Raw genomic sequence first — 22,254 nt, forward strand, 5'->3', positions numbered from 1 at the left:
AACTGCACTCACAAGGATTTGTAGGCCCCAAGCAGTTTCGACAAGGGTTCAGTTCCCATCCAGCTACTGCTCAGAGTAGTGGGGCTGCACTGCGAGGCAGCAGGTAGTTTTGAGTGAGATCTGAATTTTCTGCTTGTCTGCTCCTCTGTTGCTGCATTGTGTAGGTCTGGAAGAAGAAAGCTGTCGAAAGGTTTTTCCCTTTTTATTATAGAAGTTTTTTTTTTTCCTGTGTTTAACAGGAAATCCAGCTGCCTGACTTCTGTTACAAAAACATCCATGCTGATTTCTAATCAGCTTCTTGGATATGTTTGCATTGAGCTCCATGTCACTAAACAGTCTGAATAAAAACAGAAGACTTTAAGCTTGAGGATGCCTAAAACAGTTTTTAGCCAAGTAACTGGTGTCAGAATTAGTCACCAATCAGTTTACAGCTGGTCAAATTCTTTGGAAAGGGATTGTTCAGCACGGCGATCTGCAGAATCTGCCCTTTTTGGAAGAACCTGTAAATAATCTTCCAGCCATTCTATAGAACCTGCTTTTAATTATCTGAAAGCAGTGCTGAAACTTAATGCCAAACTTTTTAAAATATTAGTTTAATTCTCTGCAAGCCCAAGCATACTTTAAGGAAAATCTTAATTGTGAAAGCAGATAGAGCGGAGAGAAATTGGAACAGCTATTGACAAACTGAGGCTTCTCTTGCCATGGCAGAATAATCGGAACTTTTTTCCCCCGAAGCGTGTTTGGCATGTAGTGAAGTGGAACACACTGTTTTGAGTTGTTTTGTTTTTCATTTTAGCTGCGTTGTCCAGGAAAATTTTTGCTGGGGAGCTTGGTAGGTGTGCTTGCAGGCTTTAGTTTGGCTTCTGACACTCGTCCTGAAAACGTTCACTGGATACTTGCTGTAGGAAGAGGAATCGCTCTTCTGCTCGTTACCTTAATGAAACTTGAAATGTGTGATTAGAAATGGCGTTTTAATTTTCTGGGGTGGCAGTGGGAGCCATGCAGGTGGCTCGTTCTCCTTTCACTATATTGAGATTTGTCAAACATGACTCATTTCGGAATATTATTTTCATCTTTTGACCTCCTGTAGGTACTTTGATAGCCAAAGCTGCTGTGGTTGTGTTTTATTTGCTCTTTGATAAAACTTCCAGATCTGGTTTCTTGCCCTGAGATTAGGGCTGCGATTTTTAGCTCGGATTTCATCATTAAGAGCAGTGTGGTTGTGGTTCAGCAATAAAACACGGCCGCCATCGGGTATTAACACTAATTTCCACGGAGGGGGGTGACCGTGGTTAATGGTTGGTTCAGCCTGTTAGAAGGGAGCGCCAGATAAATCCTGTCCCAAGGGAGCTGCAAACCCAGTGCTGCTGCTGCTGGAGTGGCTTTCCTTAGTCCAGGAAAACTTTCATCTGCTTGGGCTGGGAGATACGCAGGAATTCGAGGTGCTGCCTGTCTTTTTGTTAATTTTTTAGGGGGTTGGGGTGTTGTGGCCGCGTGCCGCTGTGCGAGCTGCCCCTCAGCTGTGAGCAGCCTCGACAGGTGCAAGAACCAAATGCTGCAGGGACTGCAGTGAATTAATGCATGGGATGAAAAATAACCCTTTGGAGCACTTGCAGAAGAAAATAAAAACTCATTCTTTGCCAGATACACGTCTAAAAAATGACATTGCTCTGATTTGACACGGGCGTTCGGGTGCTTTTACTGGGAGTAGGGAGTCTGAGTGCAAGGGGAAGCGCTAAGCACCAGATTTATTACGGATCTGTGTGGTTTTTACATCAGCCCAGCAGCTCGTGTTTGCTTATTGAACCAATTTGTTCTCGTTGGTATCATTCAGAGAGCGGTTTGGTATCGGGCAGCGCAGCTCGCATTCTGCAGCCAGGTATTAAATTGAAATGAGACCGTGCTGAAACGCGTTTGAAGAGATGCTGACGGTTTTTGAGTTGTATTCAACGCTTCTTTCAGCTTCCTAACTCGTGTCACTGTCTGTTAACTAACATTTGGTAGTCCTTACAGCCTTCTTCTTGGCCAGCTCTCCTGACGTCCACAGCTGCAGCTTATCTCTTCAGCTTCCCTGTGGGGTAGATCAAAAATCACCACTTTGGTGTATTTTCAGGGCTGTAAATTACAAGATCGTGTATAAGACTACTTTTTAATTGCTCAGTCAGATTTTCTGCCTCTGCTAGGCATGGATTTCAGTAATTGCTATTGTTTAAGCTTATAAATAGCCAATTTATTGTTTTCACTTCAGAAAGAACACTGGGCTGATTTTTCTGTTCATTTCAGCATTTTCCAGTCCTGCTATCTTTGCAGAGTGCAGATTGGGAAATAGGGTCCGTGAGCAATCCATATTTTTTTTTACCTTCTGGGATTTTAAACTTGCAGAGAGGGAGCTTTTTGGCTGGTACAAAGGCTACTGCAGTTTAAATAGAGGAACGCCTTTCAAATGTCTGATCCAAATGGTAAAAAGCTTGTTTTTTTTGTAGAAAATGAAACTAACTTCCTAGGTGGTTCTGTGAGTGTTTTTATAAGGGTATTTCTGGAGGATTGCTGTTTTCTATCGACAAAGTAGACTGTGTGAGATGTTTTGTAGGATTTTGTTGTTGTTTTGTGTTGAATTAACTAATCTCGTTTGTGTCTTGGAGCTCAGGATTATGAATTGTAGACTTGGCTGAAAGATTTTTTTTTAATTATTCACTGATAATGGAGGCTATTATGAGCAAATCAAGTAGCAGCTCAGCTGTTTCTTCCCAAACTGAACATTTGTGCTAGGGGATGACAAGATGCCTAGGCAGGAATGTTTCCGCTAATGAGGTAGTCTCGTTTGTGTTGGGTCTTACAGCAAAATAAACTATTTTTTTTCATTAAATGTTTGCCAGAAGGGAGCAAGTAGATTTGTTTTCCTCCCGCAGTTCTGTAGGAAAAAAGCTTTTACAAAATATTCAATATTTGCAACTTAATGTTTTGTAAATACTGTGTAATGAACCGAAACTACTGTAACAAGTTCTTCAGTGATGTGCTCCTTTCTAAGGTATGTACATAAACCATCACTTGTTACCACATCTTCCAAGTGTGTATACTTTGTCTGTAACACCCGAAGTGCTTCTTCCAGGGAGGTACCTGCTGTGTTTTCCTGTTCGCTGGCACGTTGGGGTAAAGTTGGTGTTAGCAGTCCCTAACGGCATGCTGGGGATGGAGAGATTTCAGCTGTAACCCTGCTAAATGACCGCTCTGTGCAGGGCTCTGGTGCTTCTGCAGTTTTAACATCTGCGAGAGGTCTGAAATAATAACGAGTGCTGCTTGAAATACTTCAAAGAAGGAGCAGAGGATGGAAAAAGACAGTAATTAAAGTAGCATAGGCCAGTTGGAAATAGGAAACAAATTCCTGGAAAAAGGCATTGTGAAAACAAGAAATGTTCTTCGTTTGACCCACGTCTTGGCACATGGAAATGTTCTTTACAGTGTTCTGGAATATGAAACTCCTGGCCTATGGTTTCTGCTTGAGCAGCGAGCGTTGAGCACGTTTCCTACCTTTCTTTCCATATCTGGAAGAAGGGTTAGCTCTTAGTTGTTGTGTGTTGTCTTGGTTCTCTTTTTTATTGTAGCAGTGCTCTAAGATGAAAACATATTGTTCTGCAGAAGGTAATTCAGCCCAATCTTCAGCTGGATGACAAATAATACACAGCATATCTTAACAGGAGTTTGTGGTAATGTTGTTTGGGGAATAAGCAAGAAAACACAAAACACGAAGTGCTTTTATCACAGAGCAAGAAAGAATGGTTATTGCCAATTTTTCCAATGTCCACTGCGAAAGGCCCAATGTTAGAGACCTTTCCACGAAAAGCAAGCCTTTGCTCTTTACCCATAAAGACAGACACAACAGCATTAAAAAGTCAGTGACGTGTTTTCATTTTTTTTCCCCAAAAGTTGGTAAATGTGGTGTAGAAGACACTAAACCTGGGAATACAACCTTCCTCTTGGGTGGGAGTAGGACTTGGTTGCTGTTTCAGAGCAAGAGTAATCTTCAAGTAGCCTTTGAAACCTTTTGTTGTTTGGGGAAATAAACAGAACGGTGTGTATCTTTGAACAGGTTTATTTCGTGGCTGAACACAGAGTAAATGACATTCCTGCTGGCAGCTCAGGGGTTTAATAGCACGGAGTCATTTATGAGGGTCTGTTTACTGTTGTTTTCTCCTTAAAAAATTTACACCCCCCTAGCAGCGCGTGGAGGAATACTGAAATATAATTGTTGACCTGTCAGAGCTCTGACAGCTCACAGGGACTAGTGGCACCCTTTGAAGACAGTGCGATGCTGGTGGATGAATTTGTCAGGAGAGCAATTATTTCTCTTGGCTTGTGGGTTCTCTTTAATGACATGGGAAAACACCGAGTCCTGACTCCAGTAAGACCGTCCAAATGAGCTGAGAGGAGCTGCTCCAGTACTACTGTGCAGATGGAATGAAAACTGGTGGCATGTATGTAAGAGGAGATGGGGCGAGGAGTGGGGCAGGCAGAAGAAAGGAGGAGGAGGTAGACGTAGGATTTGGAAAGCTTGAGTCCAGAAACAATGTTCTTCAAAACAGTCCATGAAAGAATTCATGGTGAAATGGGCAATGAACTTCTGCAACTACATCTGCTGTTAAAATTTTCAAGGTAATGGTGACCGTTCTGGGTGCAATCTTGAGTGACAGCTTAAGGAAGCTAGACTGCTTTTGATCCCTGACAGCAGTAAGTAAAAGAATGTGAATAAAAAGTACTTCAATGCGTTTTCTTCTCTTTTCAGGTGTGTTTCCTGATTTCATAACTTACAAAGCTGAGACAGTGAAAACTGACTGTTGAAGGGTACAAGGCGTGAATCTGCTTGAGCAGGTAGGCATGAAAAAAAAGAAAAAAAGAAAGTAAAATCTTCCAAGGTGGTAAAACTGCCTGTTCTGGTGCCTGGCATATACCTCCCGATATCCCCTTTATTCTGGGTATGCAGCATGTTAAACTTTATTGGTTTAATTCTTTTTTTTTTTTTTTCTGAAGTGTTGCACTGATTTCAGTCAGCAGCCACTTGAAAAGCAGCATAAAATTTCTACTTAACTGTCCTGAATAATCTGAAGCCTAGGGAGGCCGTGGAAGTGGCTAGCAGCAGTAGACTTGACAGTGCATTTTTTCCACTGCTTGCAGCAGAGTTGAGCGCTCATTTTGAATTCTGTCAGAAGACGTAAAACTGGTAAAACATTAACTTCTCTGACACCGTTTCATGACAAAAGCTCGTCTTTGGGCAAAGTCCATTGAAGTGGCTTAGTAGGAGCATTCTCTATCCTAATTTTTCTCTTTGAGCGTTGTGATGGGTTGCAGCAAGGATTTAGAAATGGAGAAGGCAAACTTGAATTCTTGAAATAGCCTCCAAACTTTAAGAAATGTTGTCAGAGGGTTCCAGGCTGCTGATTCTCCATCTGGAAGCCCTCTGTGTGTCAGCAGGAGCGATTGTGTCCCTTTAAAGGTAGAGGTGGAGTCAGTGCCATGGGAAGGCAACTCAGGAGCTGGCAGCAGGGAGGAAATGTGAGCACTGTTGGAGCAGGTTGCTAATGAGGAGTCTCCATAGCACTGTGTAAACCTTCTGCTGTAGTCCCCTCTCAGGACCAGGCACTCTTTATCTTCTGATGCTTTGCAAAGCTGCATCCCCCTGTGAGCTGGATGAGGCTGTGTGCATGGCTTTGGGTGCACAGCATCATGCTCAGTGGAAAAACCTAAAAGGTGTAAGGTAAGTGAGCAGCCACTGCTGCCTTCACTGGTCAGCTTTGCTTCATTTACAGGTGCCTGTGTAACATCAGGGTAATTCTTAGCAAGTGTTACAAGAATAGATTCTTTCAGAACATTCTTTTTTGTTTAGGAGCTGAATATGTTTTATTTCAGTAAGTAAATCATTAATTCTTAGAAGGAGTAAATGTGTGCCGCAGTATGTTTATAACTGCAGTGTTAACATAGGGGAGATGAAGTGACTCCAATGCTTGGTTTGTTTAACCTCTTGGTTCCCAATTGAGCACAGAAACTTGGTTTCTATTCTAGTAGTAATTACCTCACATTAGGAATTAATCATCCTTCTAAAAATTGGCAAAGATTAAAAATAGCTTGTAAGGCAAGGGAGCTTTTGGCACATGTACCACATGTACCACGCTAGTGTTTGGCTAGTAAGTGCTGCGGATCAAAGTAAACTGCAAAGACTCTTAAAGAGCTTAAAGCAAGCGATACTTTAAAGATCTATTTTGGGACCTTCTGAGGACTTACACCTCTTGTTAGTTAAAGAGGCTGAACTTTAAAATTGTGTTTTAAAGTAGATCATGTCTATTCTAAAAAGGGTTGTTGTCAAGCTAGCCCAAAGTTGGAGGGAGCAGTTCTCCCTTTCTGCACCTCTGTAATTGCATGACTATAAATGTTGGTATTTACTGTTGGTATTTAGGGGAACTATTAAAAAAAAAAATAGAAAAAAAAATGGTGTGTTAAGGTTTTGGACAGTATTTAGCTCTTTGTGCAATATCACATAGCTGTAATTGTGGGCTGCCAGCCACTTGTGCTCTGCTGTCAGGTCAGCTCTAACCACGTACTTTTTCTTGGAAAATGATTTATCTCAGAAGAGGCACAACCAGGAAGAGCTGTGGTGAGAACTGAAGTCTAATGGTACTGGCCTGTTAAAATATTTCAACTTGTATTGAATTCAGGCTTGATAAAGTTAACCTACAGCCGGTGTTATGTTGAAGTGTGCCTTGCTCTTGAACCTCAGGATTGTCATTTAATAGAAGGCCATCCTGAAATTACACGGTTCATGGGATAGTTTTGTAATCTCCTTCTACAATGTAGTTTTTCTCTGACATTATTATATCAAAGCCCCAGAGGATTTAGTTGGGAGCAGTTTTATGATTTCGGGATGCGATTTAGATCATCTTCATACGATTCAGTTGTTCCTATTACCATTGTTTCTTCTGTTTTGTTTCCATGTTCTGGTTCAGCGTGCTAGGTTTTTGATTGGCTTTGGATTGATTTTTGGCTAGCTGACCTTGGAAAAGTTGCTGTTTCCACAGATGTAGTTAGTGAATTAAAAGGAAATATTTATAAATGGGCCTTTCATACATTCTTTCCCTGAAAAATGACCATGCATAGGAGTGAACTTTGCTGTAGCAGTGGTAGTGCTTGTTGATTTCCCCTGGTGCATTTTTTTCTCCCTTAATAGAACAGGAAACATTAACTCTTTTTTTTTTTTTCCTGCAAACTTTCTTCTGCGGAATGATGTTAAAATCTTTTAGTTGAATGGGGATGGCATTGTTAGTACAGTGAAAGGGGAGAAGGGGAACATGTAACATGATCTTAGAAATAAAAACAAGCTTCCCACTTCTGGAAAGTACCAGCCCGTGGTGAAGTATGGCCGTGTTTCCTAGCAGCTGCCCCCGTGCTGGGCATTGTGCTGTTCCTCAAAGCGCCCTGGCAGTCGTCGGAGTGTTTGGTAACCATATATGTAATTTGGCTGCGTGGAGCAACTGAAAGTGAAAACAAGTCAGTCCGCTGGAATTTCCTTAAAATGGATACAGAGAGAAGGGCTCAATCGGTCGTGTTTACATAGCTGAATGTCTCTATTTTAAAAAAGGAGGTGAAAAAAGGGATAAAATTCTACTAATAGATTCCCCTCTTAATTTTTTTTCTGGTTGCAATTCATCAGTTGCTTTTGCTGCAAATTGTTGGTACCAATTCAGTGCTCAGCTGATGCAGATTCAGTCTTCGCAATCCTCTCCTCGTTCCCAGAGCAGTGCTGCCTTCCTCCTGTTCCAGAACGTGGGGAGCGAGCATTGCAGAGTGTTTGCTTCACAGATGCTCAGCTTCTGGCAGTTTTTCCTCCTGTCTCTATTCACTTTAGGATTTGAGATGCTTTTTGGCCATTTAAATAATTAAAGTAACTCAGCATAACCTCTGGACTGTCACAGCTACCATCGATCTTCAGTTTTCAATGACCTCATGGATTTGAACAGTGTTACTTTATTCCCTCCTAGGGCAGCAGAGGCTAAGGACTCCTGCTTACTTAAATGAGCAGATTCTGAAGTGGTCTCAAAGCCGCAGACAGTCACGGTTTTCACAGGGACTGCTTTGGGGTCGTGGTTTCTCAAAAGTGTATTGAAAGGGGCAATTTAAGGAATTCCTGACAGCAGCTCTTTGGTTAACACAGCACTTGCTGGAACTATCATCCCTTTGAAAGGACTGAATGGTTAGTGACTCCTTCCCACCAGACCTTTTCACCACGTTGTTGGCATTATCACCCTCTTATCCTTCCTTGACAGTTTCTAAATACCAGTTAAATAATAGCATTTAGGCTCAGTTGAAGTCCAAACCAGCTTGACCTTGAGCATCTTCAAGTCAGAAACGTCAGCAAGGCCAGTTGTTCTGCGGGCTGCTGTGAGTCGCAGTGCTCTGTCCCTCCTGTCTTACGCTGATAAAACACCCTACATCTGCCTGAACCCAGAAGCAGAGAAATCTGTTGTCAGGACCAGAAGCAGAAATAGTCCTCACTTGTTTTTCTGTTCTGCCTTCGCTGCGGTACTGTAGGATGGAATAATCACACAAACTGCATCCTGAAAGAGTGGGCGCACAAACCATGGCTGGCACTTCAGCGCCCTGGCCTGCCGGGCGTCTCTGCTCGGCGGAGGTGTGAGATTGATGGAGTGCAGTTGCTGCCTGCCATGCCTGGGAAGGGCTGGAGGGTGAAGGGGAGGACAGGGCAGCTGCAGCTGGCTTAGCAGAGAGCCAGGCAGTGTGCTGGTGAAATCCAGCAATATTCATGGAGTGTGATTGAATTGCAGAGCTGTTCTACTTCCTTGTGATAAGGCTTGCCAGCTAAAATTCAGCCTTCCTAGCTTCTTCTGATAAAGCTAGGAATATTATTTATTTGTTAAATCGGGATTCTGTAGTAGATTGAACTGGGAACTGTTGGGCTCCGAGGGTGATTTTTGCAGTGGTGTACCTGAAACCATGACAGCTCGGGTTTCTTTTCCATAACTGTGTGTAGGAGCTGCTGTTTCTTTCCAACAGATACTGGGCTTGCTTTGCCATGACTGTAGCTGTGCAGCGTGCACGGTACCAGCAGCTTGCCTTTGTGCTTTCAGAGCCTGTATCGCAGCTGTCCAACGACTGCGCCTCCAGCAGGGATCCGGTGACAGGAGAGATGCCGCTCGGGTTCAGTAAAGCCGGCTAATTTCAGTCTGTTCTGAGAACCCTGATTGCTATGGGAGGGTGTATGTTAAAAACACTGGTTAGACTTTCACTGAATGATCTTCTGGGGATCTCACATGTATTTTGAGCTTCCTTAAGTTCCTTGAGAGGAGGATGTATCACGATTAAAGCTGAAGTGCTGATAACATCCTAACAGTAAGTAGGCACTAATAAAAAGCCAGCTCTCAGTTAAGCATGTGTGAAGTTTATTCAGTAATATATTTTTATGAAAACAGTCGTAGTTGCAGTTTCTGCTTGATCAAAAGAACCTAAAATTCCACCTCTGGATTTACTACACTGCACCTGGAAAAACAAAGATGTTTAAATCTTTTCTAGGCACAACCTCTACCTGGAGCTGGGATAACGTAGTGGAGGCTGATCTGGAACAGATTCTGTAGAAATCTGTTGGAGGGAAACAAAGAACAAAATAGAGTAGCAAGTTGCCTTTTAGTGCACCAATTAAAACAGATCAGATTTCCTCGCAGTGTTACTGGCAGCCTCCACGTAGCTCGTGTGGGGGTTGCTTCATGTGAGGGTTGGTTCTGACTGCTCGCCTGACTCAGATTGCAGTCGGACAGATCTGCAGAGAAATGAATCAAACATGGTCAAGTACATACGACGATGGGTCCAACTCTAAGAAGCGCTGCGGAATTACAAGGATCGCTTGCTAGCACCGGGGATGTTCCCTGACAAACCAAAAATCTGTTAAATTGTAATCTGGAAGCTATGGAGAGTTTTCTTCTCCTGAAGTATCATTTTTCATGCTCTGTATGTAAAGTTCCAAAGCATGAATGAAACTGTCTGCAGATCCCCTTTCAATGATAAGTCAGGATAAAGGTGGCTTTTTTCAGTAACTGTAATTTTGCTGTTGAATATGTGTATGTACAAGCAGATCTGGAAATCTATCATTGCATTTTCCCCGTTTTGTCCAAATTACATATGCAATATTTTACCAACTTTGGGACTTCTTATTAATGTAATTTCTTGGAAGAGATTAAACTGCAAAGGTTTATGAAAGGATGTTCCTGTATGCCAGGTAAATATAAATGTTTCCTGGAAAGCCAATCCATTGCTTCCCTCCGGTCTGTGCTTTGTTTTTTTTTTTAATGAACTAATGTCTTTTTTTATTTTAATTTGCTTTGCTGCTGGATCAGTTCCTCGGTCTGATTCATCAGCACAGGAAGGGGCTGAAGGGATTCGATGGGACCTCAAGCAATTTATTTAACGTTTGTAAATGGAACTCGGTTAATGTGAGCAGTTTTTCTTCTCAGCTTCATCTGATGCCTGTGGAATTGCACAGTTCAGATCTTGACCCTGCCCACTGGTGTGGAATAGCTGAGGATCCAGACAGCAGCTCTCAGTAGCATGGCTCCCCTTCCCACCTGCTGCTGCTCCTGCTTCTAGGAAGGGAAACAGAGCCTGGAAACATAACCTGAGGAGGAGGGAGCACAGTTCCCTTCCTCTCCTCCAAGCCAGGGGCCAAAGCCTTTTCCATTTCAGCTGCAGCACTAAACTGAAACCAAGGGGGAATCTGAAGCTGGAGCATATTTCGCAGCAAGATCAACTTTTGAATTGTAAGGAATTTTGTTTGTGGCTGGATACAGAAATTAAATAGGTCAGCTATTCCTACGGTTTCAAAGCACTGCAAGTGCAGAACAGAAACGGCACGAGCTCGTCTGATCTGTCACTCTGGTATGTTAGGTTTGCTCCCAGCCCTTCGTGGAAAGGAGGTCACAAAACGTGGTTGTTCGTACCGTACAGAGGAAAGTTTGTGAAGGTCCCTGTCGGAAGCTCCCTGACAAAAAAATCTGATCAGTTGAAAGAAACACAGCAGTTTTAATTCTACCAAGATCTGTCCCAACCTTCAAATGTAAACCATATGCTCTGACTCCTTTTAGGAGTTTAACAACTCCTGTGGGTTCTTCTGTCCTGAATATCCCCAAATATTTTTCTTCCCCTGGAGGTAAGAGGTGATAAAAATCCTTTAGAAAATCTTGCATCTCGATATAAAGTTTTGCTTAACAAGCTGACAGATCAGGTGGTGTAACTGAAAGGATTATCTGCTCAGACTGTATGCCCTGAAAACACCTTTTAAGGGACTCTTGAACCTTTACCTGGTTACACTCCTGAAAATAACATGGAAAATTCTTAGGTGGTGGCTACTTTGAGTCACTTAATGCTACAACATACTTACTATCTTCTGTCTTTAGTATTTGAATGACTCTGAATATTTGGAAGGACAGCTAAACTATTTGGGCTGCACTAAAACTCCCCACTGGATGATGTGCTGATCATAACTGCATGAACTGCACAGACAGGACATGTCTTGGATTTGACCTGAGTGGTCATAGCTAGACAGATCTGTGCAAAAAATGTTATTCATTTATCTTGGATTATTATTTTTGTTTGTGATTCCTTCCAAAAATCAGAGGAGTCTGGGGGGATGAGAGAGGTTAGCGGATAAGCTTTATTTTATTTCTTCAGCCTGCCAGATGCTACCTGTTCTTTCAGGCCTACAATGTGACTTAATTTTTCAAAGATTGTTTTGCTGTTTCCTTTAGGTGTAACTGACGGGTGCTTGCAAAGATGTCTAAAACCAACAAATCCAAGTCTGGATCCCGTTCTTCTCGTTCAAGATCCGGATCGAGATCCCGCTCGCGTTCATTCTCCAAATCCCGCTCGCGTTCTCGTTCTGTCTCACGATCAAGAAAACGCAGGCTTAGGTAAGTGTGCGCAGCTCTGAAGTCTGGGTGTGACTGTGTTTTTTCCTCTGTCCTGTTCAGGTGGTTTGTCACTTAGTTCTTTTCTAAATAAAGCCTTTGATTAGATTCTAAGGACAGATAATATCCTGTGCCTTAGGTTGTTTCCTGCCAACCTGTACTGTTTTGAAGTATTTTCAGTGGACTAGGACAAGAAACTGGGACTAGTTCATAGCATTGTCAAGTCACTTGAACTCTTAATCTGGTTCCTGTAGCAAGTCTTAGTGAACAGCAATTTTACTTTTCTTTTTAGATCTCCTTTCCCTGATAAGAGTGCTAGCAGGTACAGTACAGATAGATCAGAAGGTGGATTTGTCAGGGATACAGTCTGCAGTGAAGTTGGTGCAGCTGCCTCACAGCAGGCCCTAAGAGAAGATGTCTGTACTTTCCCTCTTCCTAAAAGGTATTAGTAGAAGCCCATGCCAAAAGGTGTTTTTCCGTGCTCTTCTGCAGTTCTTAATTACTGCTATATGTAATGTGGTGGCATTAGGAAAAGCACAGTGGTCTAACCACACGCAGTCTCTGTGAAGATCTAGTTTCCTGTATTAAAAGGTGGTCGTGGTTAAAGATGATGTTTGAAATTGCCAAAGCAGGGCAAAGTACAAAAAAAAAACAAACTTGGCATTTCATCATGACTGACAACCTGTGTACGCAGAATAATTTCAGCAGGTTTGAAATGCAGTTGATCAGACGTGCCTCACTGCTCTGAGTGCGAGAGTTTGAGTGTGGGTTCCATAGAGCAGGGAAGGAGAGTTGGAAAGGTTCGTAGCAAAGCGTGCTCCTTTGTTTTGTGAAACATCTTGGACTTTTTTAAGCTTTTAATGTAATTGATCCCAGGCTTGAGGGGCCTTTGCAGATGTTGCTTGCTTTCTCCCTTGAAAATGAATTCAGGCGAGTATGATGTCAATTAACAGATGCTGCTGTGAAAGATAGGGGCAATTTTTGTGTTGCTATTTCCCTGCCCCTCCTGTCAACGTACTGGAGTCAGTAAAAACAAAATTCTAGTTCTGGTTGGACAAAGTAGAAGTTAATTTCACTGCAGTTAACTTTGAGAAATTGCTAATGTGCACAGTAATTGTTCTTACCTCCCTGAATTGATTCTAATCTGGCCACTTAAAGGCTCATTTCTTCCCTGGCTATCGGGATATCTGCTTTTTTCCTTTTCTTTTAGCTGAGCACTTAGCTGTATCTGGCAAAGACGTTCTAGTTGGATGGGGTGTAATGATGTTTAGCTGCTTTTTCAGCGATCTCAAATGAATAACACTTCTTCTGAAAATCATTAGGCTGTAAACACATGCAACTGTTAACAATTAGAGATTTTTAAAATACAGAGGCCATAATAAACATCCAGTTGGAGAGAGGAGGACATGACAAAACTAAGTTAGAGGCGGAGACTTCAGTCGAACCAAGTTCTTTGCAGAAGGAAGCTGGAATGCTGGAAAATACGTTGTCATTTGGGATTATCTGCCTTGCTGTGAAGGAACTTTGACAGTTGAAAACAAAGGCACCCTGTACAAACATGATTGCTTCCTCTGTGCTGCTGCTGAAGCCACTTCTGCTTTGTAAATAACTTTTTTTTTTGGAAAAAGAATCGATATGGAGGGGCTTAGTACAGGCAAGTCATCTTGTATGGCATTAGGATATTCTCTGAGGTAGGTTTGATGGGGTGTCGTGGCACAGAAATCTCTTACTGTGTACCCGAGCATACGTCGTGGAAGTTATTTTACTCTTTCTTCTGGAGGCTTACTGTTTTTTCCAAGTTGCATTGCTCTGTTGGAGTCTGCCTACTGTTTTTTGCTTTCTTTATGACTTTTTCATTTTTAAACTATTGCAAAATGGTGCGTGCTTTAGAGCTGCAGCAGCGTGGTAGCTGCTTAGTGACAGGGGGTAGCAAGGTTGGGAAAATTATTATTACTGGTGGCATTTATTTTGCACGGAACTTAACTGTATTTTTCTAAAAGGAATAATTGTATGTAGTCTCTGCAACTTCTGGAGTGAAAGTTTCTTGCTGTTAACCTCTCTGAAATGATAGAATAGATTTTGGAAGCAGCATACAACAGGTCCCTGGCTGGTAATTGGTAACAAATCCCGCAGTTTTCTGGAAACGGGAGCGTCCTCAGTGCTTGTGACTAGAGTTCCTTATAAATTGTTCTTGCTGTCTCTGTGCTTTTCCTCCTTATCGTTATTTGAATGAGGAAGTCTCAGGTAAGTTGCATAGGCTTTCTTGTCGTTTGAGGTAAAGGATGAAGTTTGTTAAAAGTATCATTAATTTGTTTGATAGCAATGCCTGTAATGTATTTGAGAGGTGGAAAAAACAGAAATAAAATACATTTCTTGCTGCCTGCACGTACTTCAATGATTTGGGACTTCTAATGGCAGCTTTGCATTTCATTGCCTTGTGTATGGTGGTTTGGGATGTGAACAGGGAGGGGGCAGCAGAGGGTTGTGTATTGCTGCTCTGTAGAAGACAGAGGTGTCTATAGGAGTGTGTGTTATATAGGGTCTGTATGGGTCTCTTAACACATAGCAAGGGAGTGTAGAAACAGTTTCAACAAATATTATTTACTTAAATTTCACTTTGAAAGATATTTCTTATCCAAATCTACTAGTTTGGACACTTTATCTGTTTTAAAAGTACAAAGTTGCTGAAATCTCAGACGTTAAACAGAATTTTGTGTTTTTCCAACAGCTGGGAAATACTTGCTGTAAAGCTGGCACTTAAACCTGAGCTACACTGGGGCTTTTGAGCAGTTACACAGCAGCAGTTCCAACATTTTAACGGGAGAGACTGTTGAAACAATTATCCCTTAACGATTTGTCCTTTCAATCAGTCATCTCGCAGGGTTTTTGCTTGTCTTGGATCCGGTTCTGCTCTTTAGACGAGCAGCCGGAGCTTCCATGCCGTGAGCAGAGGCAGTGCTGGACTGCGCCATCTCGTGGCATCGGGCTGGAGAGTGGCTGCCTCCCTCTGCAGTCCTGCTCCTTTGCAGTTCCAGCTTCCAAATTGTGGCAACTGGTTCACCTTTTGAAACTTGACCTACAGAGCAGTGTGCCATCTGCTCCCCTCCTGCTCTCCTCGTGCTCAGGTGTTGCAATTTGTTTAACTCACCTGGCAGAGAAGTGGGATTTCATCTTGATCATCAATTTCAAATTTGAGAACAGAGGAACATGGGAGAGGGAAGATGAAGTTCCAAATAAAGTTAAGAATAAACTTTAAAATCCTTTTTTTCTCTTTATCAGTTCTAGGTCTCGTTCAAGATCATATTCTCCATCTCATAACAGAGAAAGGAACCATCCAAGAGTCTACCAGAACCGTGATTTCAGAGGTCATAACAGAGGATACAGGAGACCGTATTATTTCCGTGGCCGAAATCGAGGGTTTTATCCATGGGGCCAGTACAACCGAGGAGGATATGGCAATTACAGGTCTAACTGGCAAAATTACCGCCAAGCCTATAGCCCTCGTAGAGGGAGGTCACGCTCCCGTTCACCCAAGAGGAGGTCTCCTTCACCAAGGTCCAGAAGTCATTCTAGAAATTCCGATAAGTCATCATCTGATCGGTCAAGGAGGTCTTCCTCTTCTCGGTCTTCCTCAAATCACAGCCGAGTTGAGTCTTCCAAGCGTAAATCTGGAAAGGAGAAGAAGTCATCTTCCAAGGATGCCCGGGCATCTCAGGCTGCGGGAGATAATCAAGGGGATGATTCGAAGGAGCAGCCGTTTTCGGGAGCAGCAGCTCAAGATGTCAAGGCATCGGAGGGATCCAAACCATGGCAAGATATGAGCACCTACGGGGCGGGTTCAGCATCACGAGCTGCTGCGCCTGAGCTCAGCCCGAGGGAGCGCAGTCCTGCGCTGAAAAGCCCTCTGCAGTCGGTTGTGGTGAGGCGGCGCTCTCCTCGGCCGAGTCCGTTGCAGAAGTCGAGCCCTCCGCTTTCCAACCCATCGCAGATGAGCTCTTCCCTGCAAAGCAGCACCTCCTTTCAGGCAGGCTCTCACCAGAGTCCGTTTGACCACGGCTCGGCAAGCTTGAGCCCAACGAGGAAGAGCCCTGTGTGCAAAAGCCCAACGCCAATCGGTTCAATTTACAGTACCTCTCAGAAGGAGGAAACCACAGCTCCCGGAGGAGGAGCCTTCTCAAAGAGGCAAGTGACGCGTTTCTCTCTGTGGCAGGGTGTTTTGCCAAGCCAGCTCGCGTGTGTAGGCGTCCCCACGAGCACTGCAGCAGTTCTCAGCCTGTCTGCGGGCTCCAGCTGGAACAAGGTGCCCGTGCGTGCAGGGTGCTAGCGAGCTGAGGGCCTGGTACAGCCTCGGTGGTGGAACAAAATGCAGACCTAGCCCCGTGCTGCAGGAAGTTGGGGGTTGTTTTCTGATTTAACTCACTCCCTGCAAAAGTGTTTTTAGTGCATGAACACTCAGAATAAAGATGTGCCTAGGGAGATTTTCTAGCAGCCTAACAGCGTGCACTGGAAACTTGCAGTTTTAAGGGATTTACTTTTTGGTTAAAGATTCTTTAAGTAGTGTGTTCTTCAATTACGTTAGATTTTATAAAATCAAAGTCAGTCTGGCTGCATGGCCTGCTGCAAGCAGCCCAGGGCAGGTGCAGTTCTGAAGCTTGTGCCTGTGTATGTGGGTGGTATGATGAACACCAAAGTCATCACTGAAATTAAGGGATAAGCACCAAAGTCATCACTGAATTAAGACACAACCTTCCATAGGGAAGGAATCAGTTTACCACGTTCCTGTTTACTGGGCTAGTCCACTGCTGATTTCTTCCTTAAGGTGGTGCTTTCTTTTAACAGATAGCACAGCATTCACAGGTGCTTTAAGTTTATTCTTTTTAAAGTTATTTTGGACTATCCTATATCAAGGATGTATGAACTTTAAAAAGGAAAAAAAAATAACTCTGGTTTGGGTTCTCAGAGCATTGAATTAATGTCCTTGGGCATTACTGCTTTCTCCTCAAAGCTAGGGTTTTGCTTAATGGTTGCTTTAAAACCTAGTTCTGATGCTTGAAACTAGCTTATGATAAACTGTTGTTCTTACTAAATGTTTTGTCTTCTCCCAGCAAAATATTCCTCACTGTTAACCTTTTTGCTTTTATTTGTATTTACAGTCTGTCATGAAATATTTAGCTTACCTATGAAACTTGCATCCAAAATTTGAAGTAGCTTTTGAGGCTTTTATTTCCAGTGTGTTGTTTAAAGCAGAACAGCCCAGTTTGAAAGTTTTGATGTGTTGTACTCCTGAAGCAGGTTTGTAAGTAAATAAACTGATTGGGTAAGATGCTACTACTTTCCTTAAAATGAATCTGTGGGTAAGTGTGTTTTTTTACTTGCTTTTAAGCCTCATTTCATCAGTTCTGCATATCCATTTTCTTCTGCATTTACTGAATTTATTGAGAAGTATAAGTCTAAATCCAGGCTGAGAAATCTGCTCTACATTTTAGCTGTTTTAGGGCCTAGAGACAATCTTCTGTACATGTATATCTCGATGTTCTCTAAAATTTGACTGCTTTCCACTGAAGGATTAACCTCTTTGAGTTTTACTAAGAGAACTGTTGTAATGTCTCCTCTATGAACAGGTATCTGGAAGAGCAGAAGACTGAGAATGGGAAAGACAAAGAGCAGAAAGTAACAAATGTTGAAAAGGAAAAACCTAAAGAAAAAGGGAATTTCTCTGAGTTGGGATCAACAGATGGAAAGGCAAAATCTGATTCCTATGCATCCAAAGCAGACTCTGAGAAGGGATACCGTGGCAGTCAGTCGCCCAAGCGCTACAAGTTCCGGGATGACTTTGACAAGCTAAAGGCACCAGAGTTCCACAAGGAGAGTCACTATGGCAAAGAGGAAACTGATGAGCAGGAAAAGAAAGATAAGGCAAAGGGCCGAAAAGATTCGGAGTTTGATGATGAGCCCAAATTTATGTCTAAAGTGGTAGCAACATCAAGTAAAAGTCAGGAAGAGGAGAGGCAAGGAAAATGGGAAGGCGTGGTGTTCTTGCCACCTGGAAAGGAGAAGCAAAGGAAATCTGATGAAGCAGAGGAGGAAAGCTATTCTGAAAGATCAAAAAAAGAAGAGAGGCCAGCATCCAAGAGAGCTGAATCGGGTCACAGGGGCTTTGTTCCTGAAAAGAATTTTAGAGTGACCACTTATAAAACAAGCCAGGAAAAAAGCTCTTCCCCACCACCAAGGAAGACTTCAGAGGTAAAGGAAAAGCCAGCAACCAAAGGAGATGGGCTAGCTCCTGGCAAATCCTCCTTTTCCATTACTCGTGAGGCCCAGGTCAATATTCGAATGGATTCCTTTGATGAAGATCTTGCACGGTGCGTATTTGCTAGAGTTTTGGGCAGGTTCAGTAGTAATATTGGCTGCCTGTTTCTCTTCTTGAAATCTTAAGTTCCTCAACTCTGAGGAAGGCTACGTAATATTGTATCACAATCTGTATTTTTCGGTGTTAGAGATGAAATTTTTTATGGCCTTAGAACACTTGTGGGATCCCTTTGTGTGGCAGGAGGTCAGAGGGGTTGTCAAGTTAAAAAAAACTTCTCCTTTTTTTCTATCTATATATAAGTTCATTTCAGATTGTAAATGCTTCTTCATCAGTTCTTATGCTGCAGCAGCCTCTGGAAAGAGTTGAGTACTTGGTGACTTCTTGCTGCTAGAAGTTTGTGATACAGTAAAACTACAGTGCTGCTCAAATGACGTTTCTTCTGGAGAGTGTTTACGGTTATTCTCAACGCAGCATTACTGAAACTCCAGGAAGCTCTGACAGCCACTTAGGCATTGTTTCAAGAAATCTTAAGGCAGTAAAAAGTTGCTGCAGAAAGCACGTTTGTCCAGCAGTAGCCAGTAAATGTTAATATACCACGTGGGATGTTAAAGGTTGATCTCGAATTTAGGAACAGTAGCAGAGGATTATAGCCAGCTAGTGGGGTGGGAATGAGCTTGTGTTTCATAGCTGTCAGGGTTTCACATCTCTGCAGCCCTCCAAGTACAGAGCAACAAGTGATCTGAATTATTACAGTAACCTAGATTAGTACATTTTAAAGATATTTAAATAAGCAATTTAGTGCATTTAAAATATATTTAAATAAGGAATCAGATTGTGCTATTTAATGTTATTAGATTACTTCATAGTATTACATAAAAATACGTCTGCTTCCAATTTATGAAACAAACTGCTTCCCTTGTTCTATTTCATGTGGTCTGTTTTCTCTAGTCCAAGTGGCATACTGGCTCAGGAACGCAAGCTGTGTCGTGACCTTGTGCATAGCAACAAAAAGGAGCAAGAATTTCGTTCTATTTTTCATCATATTCAGTCTGCTCAGTCTCAACGGAGTCCTTCTGAACTGTTTGCTCAACACATAGTGACTATAGTCCATCACGTAAGAGGTGGGTCAAAGTCCCTGTATCCTCGAAGGTTCACTCCCTCTGTCCTTGCCCAAACAAGAGATTTTCATGTACCAGCTGCCTGCACACCCACCTCACCATTTACATTAAAAAAAATTCTTCTGGAAAGGCAGAAGAGGCATTCTTGGTTTTACCTGAACAATATTCAGAGAGACTGTGACTTAGTGTTTGTATATTCTATTGATTTGTGTATATTTAGTTAAATCATGTCTGTAAAGTGAGTTCACATGCCATTAATTTCAAGAGTAAGTTACCCGAGTGAATTGTTAATTTCAAGAGTGAAATTGAAATTTGTCGGCAGTGTAGAGTTGCTCATCTGTGTGCTTCATGTGTCCTGCAACTGAATTTGACCAAGCTGTGGGACTGAGGTGTTCTTTCTGTTTACAAAAATGGTATTAATATTGTGGCATTGTTTGCTCAACCACCCCACAGAGCATCACTTTGGATCTTCAGGAATGACACTGAATGAACGCTTTACCAAATACCTAAAGAAAGGAATGGAACAGGATGCAGCTAAAAACAAAAAGAGCCCTGAAATTCACAGGTTGGTGGCAATGCAGTGGGATTTCAGGTTTCCTTCTCTTAAACTGGAATTCCGGAATAATTCAAGAACAGGAGAGAATGGGCGGATCTCTACCTAGTTAAAAAAGTCATGCAGTATGGCTTGCATATTAGAGTTGTGTCTAGTCTCCTACCCAGCCTTTAACAAGACAGACTAAGGAAGGTAGTGATAAAATCCTTGAAGGACAGAAGTGATGTCTTAGTGGAAGAGGAGAGGGGGATGTCTTAGTCTATCACTTGAATTCCTTACATTTTAGACTTGATATCTTTTAGATGGACTTGCAGCAGCTTGCTAGTGTTACTTGGTAAGCATATGGGAATATGAAAGCTTAAATAAATTATGATCATGTATCATTTATAGGCATTTTCATAATGCTATAAAGTTTTGGTTTTAAAAAGACTTGCATTTATGTTTTACCATGTTGTGTTCTTCCTTATATTTTTCTCAGTCCTTTTGTCTACAGCTGAAAGAGTGCTTGGACAGTTATTTATTGAAAAATAGCTTGACATCAACAGACCTGCTCATGAATCCTAAGCTGCTGTAAAGCAGCTTCAGCAAAAATGGAAAAAATGAGGAGTTTTAAATAGATTTGGAAACATCGGAGCGTCTGCTTTTAAGTGACGTTTAATGTAAAAACTTAATCCTGTTTGTAAGATGACTCTTATCTTTCTTTTAGGAGGATAGATATTTCTCCCAGTACTTTTAGAAAACATGGATTCTCTCAAGAGGAATCGAAAAGTTCCAGAGATCCTGGCTTCAAGGTGAACTGTTACTCTGATTAGTTTAATTCAACAAAATGAGTGCATTGGGCATGAACTTAACAGTGATGTTTTTGTTTAAATTACTCTCTACTTAAGTTTGTGTTTTTCTTTTAAGGATGGGCATAATTCTAAAAATGAACTACAAAGGGTTAATTTTTATTAAAAATGTATCAACAACCTTTGTGAAGTGGTTAGACTATGGTAAATGACCCCAAAGTCAATTGAGGTGAGCTTGAGAAAAAAGAGAGGATTTTTGGAACAAGTGCCCATGATGAGAGAAGAGACTTTTTGTGATATTTTTCTGCTTGTAAGTATTATTAAATCAATTGTATACATGCGATATTTCCAACCATGTTTTCAAAAAGACATGCATGTCAAAAAGAGGAAAGTAAAACTAAATACTTATCTAAACAAGATACACTATTAAGCAGATTATAAATTTTGTTCTAACAACTTACTGTACCATTTCTGTTGATTGCTGTTACTTTAACATTCAGCACCTGTTTGAGTAGATCCAGACCATTTGGAATTTAGTGTGTTAGCTTTTCTGAGTAGATCAGTGTTAAGCCATCGCACGTACTGTAAACGATCATTAAAGTGGCTTAACTTAATGTTTGGGATTTTAAACTTTGTTTATTCACCTTCATACATATTTACGTTGAACGTTGAAGAGATTTTAAACAGTCCTGCTGAAACCTTACTTGTTTCATATTTGTTTTCGATTTTTTCCAAACACACTTGTGGCTTGACATGGACGATGGTGAGATGGATTTGATGGGCCTGAACTCTGAGCATCAGCTTGGCAGAGTGTATTATAAACGTGGTTTCCAAACAGCTCGCCAGCCTTCCGTGAAACAGACGTGCCCTCACAAACCCAAATAGGTGTTTGCTGTACCACATAAGGGAGCTGCTGCTGATTTTGTCACTTATCTGTCATCCATCGTGTTGGGAGCAGTTTTATTCTCAGAGTAGAAATTAAAGCTCTTTGCCTGGGGAAAGTAGAAGAGCAAAAAAAAACAAAAAACAAAAACAAAACAAAACGTCTGCTCCCACTCCTGCGTTATTTGACATTTTTATTTAAACAAAAAAGTTTTTAATAACTCATGTAAGTAAAAAATTTAATAGCTAGAGAATTACTAATCCTTTTGTATTTAATTCAAGACGATTAATCTGATTTATGTTGCATAGCAAGTAATACGGTTCCCAAGATAAGTAAATGGAGTATAAATGTGTAAATGAAGTAGCAATCTCTGGACACAACTGTGGAGGCTGTATGTTGCTAGCAGCATTGTGTGCACAGGCTTCCCACTAAAGAACCGCTGTTAAATGTGTGTCAAAACCACAGCCACTGTCAGTTTGCTGCTCTTGTGTGCAGTCAGAGCAGAAGTTCATTGAAGAGTCATGGGTCTTAAAATATACACAGTAACATAACTTCATGGTTTCTAGAGAAAATCATTTAAGCAGCAATTTCAATAGAACTCAAGATTTTTTTAGTTAGCTATTTAAAAGTAAAAATCTAGTTCTG

General features: G+C 41.8%; 1 protein-coding gene across 4 annotated transcripts in view; it reads left to right on the plus strand.

Moving 5' to 3' along the window:
• Positions 1 to 22,254, plus strand: part of THRAP3 (thyroid hormone receptor associated protein 3) — a 32,172-nt gene that overhangs the window by 5,042 nt on the left and 4,876 nt on the right. For 3 of the 4 annotated variants that reach the window (XM_027443915.3, XM_027443916.3, XM_072027399.1), the window contains exons 3-9: positions 4,781 to 4,866; positions 11,799 to 11,960; positions 15,237 to 16,139; positions 17,579 to 18,319; positions 19,216 to 19,388; positions 19,839 to 19,950; positions 20,645 to 20,729. In XM_027443915.3, the coding sequence (XP_027299716.2) occupies positions 11,824 to 11,960; positions 15,237 to 16,139; positions 17,579 to 18,319; positions 19,216 to 19,388; positions 19,839 to 19,950; positions 20,645 to 20,729 (2,151 nt within the window). In that variant the 5' untranslated portion in view covers positions 4,781 to 4,866; positions 11,799 to 11,823. Of the gene's footprint in view, positions 1 to 4,780; positions 4,867 to 5,601; positions 5,750 to 11,798; positions 11,961 to 15,236; positions 16,140 to 17,578; positions 18,320 to 19,215; positions 19,389 to 19,838; positions 19,951 to 20,644; positions 20,730 to 22,254 lie in introns of those variants that run through there. The other variant, XM_021276196.4, reaches the window with a different exon arrangement.

Source organism: Anas platyrhynchos, chromosome 24 (assembly GCF_047663525.1).
Source record: "Anas platyrhynchos isolate ZD024472 breed Pekin duck chromosome 24, IASCAAS_PekinDuck_T2T, whole genome shotgun sequence".
Lineage (NCBI taxonomy): Eukaryota > Metazoa > Chordata > Aves > Anseriformes > Anatidae > Anas > Anas platyrhynchos.